Source organism: Pelmatolapia mariae, linkage group LG10_11 (genome assembly GCF_036321145.2).
Source record: "Pelmatolapia mariae isolate MD_Pm_ZW linkage group LG10_11, Pm_UMD_F_2, whole genome shotgun sequence".
NCBI classification, from domain to species: domain Eukaryota; kingdom Metazoa; phylum Chordata; class Actinopteri; order Cichliformes; family Cichlidae; genus Pelmatolapia; species Pelmatolapia mariae.
Window position 1 is genome coordinate 1,028,984 of NC_086236.1, and position 11,327 is coordinate 1,040,310.

Below are 11,327 nucleotides of genomic sequence, written 5' to 3' on the forward strand. Positions count from 1 at the left end.
GATCCTGTTCATGGCCGCAGGATGTTCTTCTTTGTCTCTGTGGTCGTTTACTCTCTCAGTTGATGTTCCTTTCAGTCTGAGACGACGGATAAATGAATTGTAAGAAACCCTCCCGCCCTCTGCACACATTAGTCTAAAAGTAAGCAGTCAGTACCTGCTTGCGGTAGGCCTCCAGCACCTCCTCCACCCTGAAGGTGAAGCGGTACGATCCAAAGAAGGACTTCTCACTGAAGGCCGGAGAGGAGGTGAACCTCCACAGGAAGCTCTTCTGCTTCGCGGCCTGCTCCTTCGTCCAGTCTGGGTAGGTCTTCTTCAGGAGTCTCGCCTCAGCCTCCTGGATCTCCTCAGTTCCCACAGCCAGACTCCACCACACCAGGGACAGATTGAGAGGATCCCTGGAGCCTCCACGAGGATCCTTGAAGCCTTCGTCCTTCCAGATCCGAAGTAGTGCCCGTCGCTGTGTGTCATGTTTCAGTTGAGTCACATGAAACTCAGGTCAAGGGTAATCAGGGATGTTTTCTTTGGAGAGGTATTTATCATATAAATGAGTACTTTGAGCTATCTTTTTTAAACGACTCAGCTTTGCATGCTCACTTATTAAATAATCTTCAGGAATTCCACGGCTGTTTCTTGTTTTCTCCATGATCAGATGTAAATCAAAAACCTAAATTAACGGTCCGTACTGTGCAGAGGGTGAGCGCACCATCAGCTGGTGTGAAGAGAAGTAAGGTCTCCTCTGTGGCAGCCCACAGTTTGTCCACACCACACCCTGTGACTAATGATGTGCTTAGTAGGAAACGAAACTTACTCTCTGGACACACACACACACTCACTCACACACACACACACACACACACACACACACACACACTCACTCACTCACACACACACATCTTATCCACGTCTTATCTAGTTTGTTTCCTAGGTCTCTGTGTTAGTTTCATGTATTTCTTGTCTGCGTGTTTCACGTTGTCAGACCTGTATTGTCATGTTTACGTCTCTGTGTTTCTCTAAGTTTCTCTGATAAACCTGCTACAGAGGGGCTGACAGCAGCTGTGTCCCATTTCATGGGCTGCATCCTCCTGAGGACGCATTTGTAGGCTGTTTACGTCACAGCGACGCGACGAAGCCTGTCCAAATTCGTAGACTCCTCCGAATGCGACCGACAAATGCGTCCTTCTTTTCCCCAGATTTGAAGGATGGGTCGGGTGTGTCCTTCGTGGCCCAACCTCTCCCAGGATTCATAGCGTGGCCCAGCTGTGCTCCTCACACTGAGAGCTCTCTCTATTTGAAGTCTTATTTGCCTTTTAGTTGCAGTGCAGCTTCATTTGTGTGCTGACAGAGGAGTCGCTCTGTCCCAGCAGTCACGTCCAAACCATGCTGTTACCTGTACCTGTACGTGTGTGTGTGCTGTGCTTCAGTACACTGCACTAAAACACACGTGAGGGCGGTCAGTGGAGGCTGTGTCCATGCAGAGTGGACTCCACTTCAGCTGCATTCAGCCAACAGAGCTTATCTATGTAGGTACAGGTGTGTTTAATGGGCGGGGCCTAGAAGCAGAGTCTGACATCATCAGCTGCCTGTTAAGGACAAACATGGCGAGCATTTATAACTTGATTAGTAAGTACATTTACACACACTTCTTTACCTCCATGTTTTTAGTTACTTTAGTTACTTTAAAAGCCCCCAGTACAGTTTGTGTGTATTTTGCAGTGAAGCAGTGAAGGATTCCACTGAAGAGCTGACTGGAGGACGGAGACGGTCGCCATGTGTACGAAGGTGTCGTCTGTCTCCTCTTACAGGAAGATGTCCATTGCAGAAGATGTAAGATGAGCCAAGGACTGGACCCACCCAAATCAGGAGGCAGAGTCATAATACAAGTGTTTACTGCTTGGCTGTGCTGTCCTTTTGTCTGTTTGGCTCAGAGGAAGGGGACACGGCGTAAGGCAACAGAGTCAAATTCTACATATTAATGTATTTACATGTGCAGCGCTCCATACAGCTTTACATCCTTTGAGAGAAATAATTTAAAGCATTTATCTTTGTTGTCCAAAGCTCAGGCAGCAGCTCAAACACTGCTGATAACACCTCCACCTCTGCAGCAGCAGACTGAACTCAAACCTGCTCCATCATCTCATCTTTGTAGACCTCCATTTACAAAGTACCAACAAGTCAACGGTAAACATTATACTGGATAATCTGTTGGTTTAAAAGGCTTTTTTAAATAAGCAGCTCATATCAGCAGAACTGTAGGACTAAAAAAATATAAGAGAAGAACTTCAGATCCTGAGTGTGTGAGGACCGAGAGGATTGGCTTTATTTCAGATTTAAGATAAACTTTATATTTCAGTTTGTGATGGTTGTGTTCTCTTTGTGATTACAGGAGCTGCCCTCAGATTCAGACCTCAGCACCACCCAGTGACAGCAGACAGATCATCCAACATGTTCACATGTTAACTGCAACATTAACTGATGAAAACAGTACAAAGGTTAAAGTACCACATGTGCTGTAGTGAAAGCTGCAGCTGTTTTATTGATAAAGTTAAAGACAAAAAAGGATTAATCACCCCTGTAACTGTGTCACTATATATCAGCATTAACAGGACTATGGGCTCAAAATGTGGTCATAAATATTTTGTACTTGTAAATCAGGATTTGTATGTGTAAAAAGAATTTGTGTGTGGACTTAGCCAAAAAAAACCCCTGCAAGTTACAAGTACGAATTTTGACCCTATTTTTCTTCCTTTCATCTGATTGGTCAATGTCATGTCAATCACAAATGTAACAATCCAATCAGAGAACAGATGGGTTTGGCTGTCGGAGGGGCACTTTTTTGAACTGCAGGTCCTTGAAGGGTAATACAGTTTGAAGCTGGAGGATCTCTATATAAATATCCGATAGCAGCTAGGTCCGCTAACTTTCAGCAGCTGTTGAAAGGATAAAGTTGTGGTATATCAGTGGTTAGAAATACCATCATTACTTTAGGATTAGTTTAACACTGTCAGGGCTGACCCGGGACCACTGCTGTGAGTCACAGTGCGCAGCATAAAAGTCCTTTCACATCGGACGCAGGATGTGCTGCTAATGCTAACTGCTAACTAAAAGCAAAGGATCCAGAATTTGTTGCGCTGGCTGCTGGGCTCTGTGGGTTTTTGCAGCAGCTCTACCTGCACTAGATGCACCTGCTCCTTGTCGTTTCTATCTCTGACTTTATGTCCTCTACAAGAGTTTCGTTTTTTTTGCTAGTTCTTCAAATGTTCAATAAAAACATGTATGCTAATTCATAACGAAGAAAGCTTTGTAATGAAGACTGTCATTTCCAAAACAGCCACTTGATCAGGGAACCAATCAGCAGCTGCCAGCTCTCAAATCAGAAGGGACCTGCAGAGATATTTAAAGGCACAGAACACAGAGAACAAAGTTCAGCCACCATGATACAAATTCTGGCAAGGGCCAGGCTGTAACATTGGCGTCCGAGCTACTCCTCGCTGTAGTGTTTGTATTGTACCTCATGAATCTCCAGTTGTGATAGAAGTTGTGTTGCTGGAGCTCTGAGCCCATCATCATCTGCTGATCCAGTTCAGGGCTGCCGGGGGTGGAGCCTATGCCACCCCCGAGTTCATTTATCTTTATTTCATCTTTATTTCTTTATTTTTATCACATTCATAGTAGACACAACCTCAGAGATACTTTTTACTTTTACAAGAGTATTTTTTAATTCACATATCAGAAAACAAAGACTGCAGTTCTCCTAGTGTCCACTCGAGGCAGCTGTCAGGAGAAATCTGGATTCATTGCCTCAGGTAGGCCGGAGCGGGGGCTCCTTCTCCAGCCAGGAGTATCCGGGCCACAGGCGTCTAAGGACGGAGTGGGCTCTGCGGAAGTGATCAAAGTGTGTTTGGGGTATGATTGTCCTGTTGTCCCACCAGCAGAACCTCAGGTTTTCTCTCAGCTGATCAGGATCAAACCTCAGCACCTGAAACAGAAAAAGACAAACATGAAACTGAAGCTCCGTCACAAACTAAACTGTCAGAGTCAGACGTGATGATCCAGCACTCTGAGCTCTTCGTACTTCACACGGCGGTTCATTCAAAGCCTTTCAGCGCTCACGCTGCGGTGGATGCAGCAGGAGCCGGCTGGCTGATATCTCCTGAAAATGCTTCAGGTGTCTCTAAAGAGTGAGGAGGAGGAGGAGCAGCGAAGGTACCTGTCTGTTCTCTACGTGCAGGGCGACGGCGACGTGATCCCAAACATAAAACTCCGGGTGCCTAATCGGCCCCCAAGCGTCCATCTGGTTCTCGTCAGGTCCTCGAATCAACTCGTAGCTGAGAGGACGGGCAGAGACACAGAGGTCAGGGGGCGCTTTTAGTCTACCAGTGGAGGTCATTTCTACATTTACCTGTGTGAGTCTTACCTGTGTGTCTTACACATGGCCTCTGGTCTCCAGATGAAGTGTCCGTCTCTATAAGTGCAGACGGCGTCCAGGTCATCATCAGGGAGCAAAGGAAACCTTGAGAAGAACCGCTGATAGGCCGGGCTGTGGACCAGCACAGAGTACTGCACTTCCTGTTTGTACAGTGAGGTCTTGAACACCCTCATGATGGGCGGAGCTCCAGAGCAAAACTGGGGACGATAACAGAAGTTTCAGTTTTACTTCCAGAGAAAGAAAGAGTGACGCGGCACAGCGCGTTTCGGTCGACGCACACTTTGAGTCACGACAGCAGCTCGCTGTAAACGAAGGATGGAAGTGCCCTGTTGTTCAGTCTGATGTTCAGTGTTGTCAGGAATGTTGTGATTACACTTTGAGTTTTAACTGAGAAAAGAATATTTTAACAATCTGCAGGTTTTGTTTGCGAGTATATTTGAACCATCATCAGCTGAGTGGCGTCTGGGTCGTTCCGGTCTGCTGATGTTTGTGTGGTGGTTACCACCTGAAATATTTACTGAGTCCAGGATGAACGAAAAAAGCATGTTCTTCAGTTTGTGACTAAGAATTTAATATTTATAGTATTCAGTGTTTTAACATTATGGAGAAATATAAATATACATCATTCAGAAACAGTCACAGGTTATTGTTTGCAGTTTTTTACAGGACTACTTGAATTTTTTAAATATCTAAATGATCCAGGATGCAGATATTTGAATACTAGATCCTGTTTCATGTTTCTGGTAAGACCGACCAGTGAAACTGTCAGGTTTCTGTCGTTAACTTTGTTTTAGATATTCATGTTCAAGCTCTGCCTCTGAAAAGTGTTTGATATGAAGTTCACAGCCATCTCTGACTCTTTTATGGAGCTCACAGACGGTGATGTCAGACCTGAGCTCTGTGAATGCAAACAGTCATTTAAACGTAGGATTACCTGCTCGCTGTAGGCCGTCAGCACCTCCTCCAGAGGGAACCTGAAGCGGTACGAGCCCAGTCTTGAGCTCCTCTTGAAGGCTGGAGAGGAGGCGAACTTCCACAGGAAGCTCTCCTGCTCCTCCATCCGGTCTGGGTAGGTCTCCTCCAGGAGCCTCGTCTCGGCCTCCTGGATCTCCTCGGGTCCCACAGCCAGACTCCACCACACCAGGGAGAGATGGCGAGGATCCGAGGAGCCTCCACAAGGATCCTTGAAGCCTCTGTCCTTCCGGATCCCACGTAGCCCCCGTCGCTCTGTGTCATGTTTCAGGTGAGACACGTAGAACTCGGGTCGGGGGTATTCAGGGACGTCTTCTTTGTAGAGGTACTGGTTCTCCAAACCCTGACGCTCAGCTATACTTCTTAAATCATTCAGCCGCACATGCTGACCCTCTATGAAATGTTCGTTATAGTTTCGTCTGTTTGTCTGCGTCTGCATGATCATGGAGGGTGAGCTGGAGAGAAGTGGTCTCTGATATCTAACAGGACACACTTTTATTCAGACCCCACCCAGTGTGTGTCTCTCTCTCTCTCTCTCTCTCTCTCTCTCTCTCTCTCTCTCTCACTCACACTCACATAGCGTTCTGGTTTTGGTTCATTGACCGCACGCCTCGCCTGAAGTTTCAGTCTGATTCGTCTTCAGATGTTTGAGGTTTGTTTTCAGAGCTTCTTCGTGTTTGTTTGAATTCTGCTTCATCACCGATGACCTGCTGTCATGGTTTCGTTCAGTGAACTTAACCGACCTTACATTTCCAAAAAAGGCTTGTCTGGTGTATTTCCTCTGAGTTTTAGGAAACGGTGTGATGTAATGAGACAGGAAGTGCGGGTGCCAAACTGTTTCTGATGTCACTGTGGTTTCTTCCTCCTTCACTTACGTCCGGGCTGAGCAGAATTCACCCGAGGAGGAAGCCCGATATGAGCCTGACGTTCGTGCTGTCATGGAAACCATCAGGGTCGTTTTACTGAAACATGTTCACCTCTTTCTGCTTACAGAACTTGAACAGGTCATTTAGACCTGATCGCTCGTCTTCTCTTTGTGTTCTCGTGTTTCTGTTTCATGATTAACAATTTTTTTATTAACACTCTTGCCAACAATAAAAAACGTTACAAAAACAAGCTGCGCTCTGACCCCAACGCTCATCAGAAGTGTCTGCTTGTAAAAACATGTCCATCCATCAAAGTCAGGTCACCTGCAGGCTGAGCAGTATTCCAGACTTCTGAGGCCTTCCTTACCAGACCAGCAGGTTCTGGTCTCACTCGGGGTCTCCTGCCTGGAAGATCTCCAAAGAGAACCACCACCTCAGTCTGCCAGTACAAAGGCGCTGTCCACACATTAAAGCCCAAACAGCCCGTGATGTCGAGCCGTTATCATCTCAGGACAAGTCTGAGTCAGTCCTGACGTCCTGAACCCGACAGCATCCATGCCAGTGTATCTGTAGAGGTTCCCCCAAATCTTCAGGCTGTGTCTCCTTCACAGACGAAGGTTCGGTCAGACTCAGGAGCTCCTCAAAGTCGTCTTTCCACCCTCGACAATAAATCGAGCACATGTCAGCTGTTCCCCTGCACGCCCTGAGAACTTCCTGAGCTCGTGGACAGAAGTTCCTTGACGTCTAATGAAAGTCCTTCCTAAGGGGTCTCAGATCCGACCCTGAACTCCTGTGGCTCCTCCCACAGTTTTACCACTATTTCAACATTGATATAGAGAGGTCACCAGACAGAAGCGCCCTGGATTCATGGTGATGATCACATCTACAGTAGATGTTACTGCACCGTTATTTGTTTGTTTCTAACTGTTGTTGTTAGGCTTCAAACCTCGAAATGGCCACGCCTGGCCTTCGACTACTGTTTATATATAAAAACATTTAATTCACATTACATTTTAACATATTTGAATAATATCAACATTTAGCAGTAAATCAGAAATAAGAAACAGATATGTATCAAGTATTGTGCAGGATTTAACATTTTTACCCCTGACCAATGTTCCCTCTGAGCTGTGCGCGTGCACCATTGCGCACAGCTGCCACGGTCTCTGCACACAGAAAATCTGCGTTGCGCACAAAAAAAATCTAACCTGAATTGAGATTAAAATTAAAACTTTAACAATTCTGTTTTGCAGTGTTAGTCAGTGAGTGACTGGCTGCTCCCATATGGGATTAGAACGATGCCACCTTATCCCATAGTCCAGCCAATGATGCGATTCACATTCGTATATACGCAGCTAATCAACGTCGTTGGCAGGCTATGACAGCGTCCTTATGTGCCGACACCGGTGTTTTAGCTAGCAAAGCGGCGTGGCTGATGTGGAGTGAAGCCACGTTAATGACAACGTGTACAACCATTGGAGATGTGAGCAGGACAGACGGAACAACTGACGGGAAAAGTGTGGACTTTATGCAACACGTTCTCACTCCCAAAGCGTAACATTTCATGCTAGGTGACAAATCGTTAACATATTACGTTTTCGGGTACCCAACACGTTCCTAAATGATGACATCGGAAAAATGAGGACATATGAGAACCGTTTGGACTCAACATACACATGTGACCCGTGGTAGGTACCTATTTAAAATAGGACAGAGCCATAGGCGCACAGTCAGTTAAAAAGGGTTTAATTTTTAATACAAAATAAAAGTAACAGTGTAACAGCGGCACCTAAAAACAATTAAAAACGATAAAACTGTATGATTGCCCGTGAGACAGGACAAGCGCTGCGGGGAACCGTTTAGGAACAAATAAAGTAAAACACAGGAAGATTCCTCAACTGTATTGTTTTTGTTACCTGTCCACAAGTTCGTGTCACACCCTAATAAATGTGGGTCAGTGGCGATGAAGTCCACTATACTGTTCTCACAGGAGCAATGTTTCCCACCTACAAGGGTGCAAATAACTGTAAACCTCTGCCAACAGCCAGCGCTCAAGTGGTACATTTTTGTGTAACCTACCGTTCTAACAGAAGTTTAGGGGGACCCGTATCAGACTTTCATAGAAAGAAGTTAAAAAAAACACCAACTTGGACCAAGCACTCGCAGCTTCAGGTTTGCAGAGAATTACCTAATTGCCCACACCTGTGCTTATGAAAGGAGCAAAGACCAGCTCCGCCCACCAGGGGCGGTTCCCAGACTCAGGTCTCACCTGTCACACACGTTTGCTCTTTTCCTTAAAATCGCTCGGGAAAACACTATTTAACGTCATTAAAGTGCTGGTTACGGTTAGGAATATGGTTATGGTTAGGCTTAGGGATAAGGTTAGATTTAGGGTTGGAATACAGGGCTGGAACGTCTATTACCGCGGGAGCGTCATTCCACTGGGTTTCCGCCATAAATGGTAAATGGCCTGTATTTGTATAGCGCTTTACTAGTCCCTAAGGACCCCAAAGCGCTTTACACACCCAGTCATTCACCCATTTACACACACATTCACACATAACATCACCATAACCCGGCACGTACCATAAGAACGCGGAAGGTCACCTTTCACGTTCCTCAGGAACGCCGCGGGACGTGACAAAACATCGGGATGTTACGCCTCGGGAGTGAGAACGGTCTGCTTTATACCAGTTTTTAAATTGTGTTGATAGGTTATGATAAAAATATATGCAATGTTTGGTTTTCTTCCTGAATACTGTCATTGTTTATATTTACTGCGGGAAGAAACGCTAAAAACGGCGTTTTATAGGGAAAACGCTTGAAAGCTGATTGTTCTGTAAATAGTTTGAAATGTTTATTTTAAAAAAACGCCTTGGCTGCATTTTTAGGTAAACAGTTGCAAAAAACGTTGTTGTTTGCATAACTCAGTTACTTTTTTGAAGAAGTAACTATATAATTAATTGCCCAACATTGGTCATTATATACGGTATTTTGCAGACAGAGTTACAGGACTCTCTCCCAGACCACAGACTCATAATACAAGTCAGAGCTTTATAAAAAAAAAGGAAAGAAAAAAAGTTGTGTTTTCAAAATTGGAGTTCAAGTTATTTTTCCTTCCAATAGTGTTAACATACTACACAGGTCATCAACGAGATTTTTTTTAATTTTCATTGTAAGTGGGCTAAAGCAGTTAATTAAAAGTAGTCTAACATAAATGTAAATGCTGTAATTTGATTACTTTAATAAACCATGTAACTTGGATGGATTGGATGCTGGCGTGACCACAGTGCACACGTCTGCTGTTGCTCACAGTGGTCCAAGGGACCGCTCAGGGAGTTTGTGTGTTCGCTCGGACACATGAAACATTAGAGGGAACATTGCCCCTGAAGTCAGCCAAAAAACGTTCATCTGTAGTGTAAGCTGTCAGATCACTGGTGTCAGCTGGTGTCCACCTGTATTTACTTTGGAGGAGTCAGTGAGTGAAACTCACTTCTGTCTGATGACAGTGATACTGAGGCGAGCTGTTGAAAATATGCTGAACTTTCTGTCAATATGCACTGCTGTTAGCTTCTGTTAGCCTCTATTAGCTGCTGTTAGCCTCTGTTAGCTGCTGTTAGCCTCTATTAGCTGTTGTTAGCCTCTATTAGCTGCTGTTAGCCACTGTTACTGAAACTGTCTTAGAAGTGGATCTAACTATGTTTGATGTGAGGATGGAATCAAACTGTTTATCTGAGGCAAAGTGTGATTTTTAGGACACTTGAACCAAACATTAGCTGTTGTTGTTTAGCTGGCTCTTTGCTAGCTCTCTGGAGTCATTCAGGGCTCATTAATAGAGTTTAGACATGTAGGAATGTTTAGCTTGTTTTGGAGTTTAGACATGTAGGAATGTTTAGCTTGTTTTAGAGTTTAGAAATTTGTTAGATAGAATGTAGAATTATGGTAGAGACACTGACACTGCCCTGGATATAAATAAAGGCCTGACTGTGTCATGAACTTAGGAGTAGATCTTAGGAGACCCTCCCCCAGTTTGAACTGTGAAACTATGACAAAGAGGAGTTAATGCTGAGTGGAAATTCCCCAGAGGATACCTGTGTGGGGGTCTCAAAGTTTGTAACTTGATAACTGTGGTCTGGAAGGGAGATGGACTTTTATGACCGGGTTAGTACGCAGAGACACACACACAGTGCTTAAACTGTTACACTCACACATCTACATGCACACTCACTCACGTGCACACACATAGACACGCGGGAACGCGCACATGTAGGCATTCACGTGCTCGTGCATACACACGGAGACAGAGTTTGGAGCACACCATGGGGGATTTATGATGGGGTCGCCTCTATAAAGCTGGCTGTAACTAACAAAGGGGTGAAGATTGTTGCAGAGGGACACTGGCCTCGTCTTCCCTTCTAGAAGTGCATGCTTAAATGAAGATGAATAAAGATGAATAAAGTTTTTGTAAAAATGACTACTGGGTCCGGTGCATCTCTGGAGGCCCGAGGAATAAAAAAGAACCGGGGTAAAACTGATTTCCCAACAGTAACCAGGTCTCACAGCAGGAGGTGAAAAGGATTGTTAAGCTCTAATTTATCGTAATTAAAGTTTACTGTCTGAAAACAATATGAAAAATACTTTATTTGGCACATCCACAAAGACAAAACACTCCTGATAACAGTGAAACAGGAGACGTCAAAGGAAAAGAAGCTTTAAAGGTTAAAACAGTTCATTTAAATACTGCTCATTAATAATCAGAATAAAACGTGACCGCAGAAACATCATTAACATCGTTATTAAATCAGTTAAAGGAGACATCAGAGATGATGTGCTTTTTCATTTTCACTTCCTCAATTTCATCTTTACACAGGTGCTGGCAGGTGATTGGCTGAAATGGTCACCACTAACAGGTTGTCGGTGCTGCATTGGGTCAGGTGAGAACTGGGCCCATAGGTGTGTCTGTGGGAGGGGCTACACAGAGAAAATCACTGCTGATTGGCAGATGCAGCACTTGGATTGTGTCCACCGTGGAAATGATTCTCCTGTTAGTAACGCTGTGCAGC

At 44.8% G+C, this 11,327-nt stretch overlaps 1 protein-coding gene and 1 long non-coding RNA gene across 2 annotated transcripts; one reads left to right on the forward strand and one right to left on the reverse strand.

Annotated features, from left to right (window-relative positions):
- Window positions 1-1,650: 1,650 nt before the first annotated feature.
- LOC134635835 (uncharacterized) lies at window positions 1,651-2,587 on the forward strand. The gene is made up of 3 exons (XR_010094981.2): window positions 1,651-1,941; window positions 2,056-2,178; window positions 2,384-2,587. It is a non-coding gene; the product is annotated as an uncharacterized LOC134635835 (long non-coding RNA).
- Window positions 2,588-3,709: 1,122 nt separating this feature from the next.
- LOC134635812 (uncharacterized) lies at window positions 3,710-5,882 on the reverse strand. Its single transcript, XM_063485389.2, has 4 exons — window positions 5,361-5,882; window positions 4,415-4,623; window positions 4,208-4,325; window positions 3,710-3,976 (listed from the first exon to the last, which is right to left on the reverse strand). The coding sequence occupies exons 1-4, from the start codon at window positions 5,841-5,843 to the stop codon at window positions 3,800-3,802; spliced, it is 987 nt and encodes a 328-aa protein (XP_063341459.1). The 5' UTR covers window positions 5,844-5,882; the 3' UTR covers window positions 3,710-3,799.
- Between the last annotated feature and the right edge of the window lie 5,445 nt (window positions 5,883-11,327).

Excerpts from the sequence above, each read along its gene's own strand:
- LOC134635812 (XM_063485389.2), bottom strand. The coding sequence starts at position 5,843 with ATGATCATGCAGACGCAGACAAACAGACGAAACTATAACGAACATTTC. Across the intron at positions 4,326-4,414 it reads GCCATGTGTAAGACACACAG|CTACGAGTTGATTCGAGGAC; the intron begins GTAAGACTCACA and ends CCGTCCTCTCAG. Across the intron at positions 3,977-4,207 it reads TGCACGTAGAGAACAGACAG|GTGCTGAGGTTTGATCCTGA; the intron begins GTACCTTCGCTG and ends TTTCTGTTTCAG.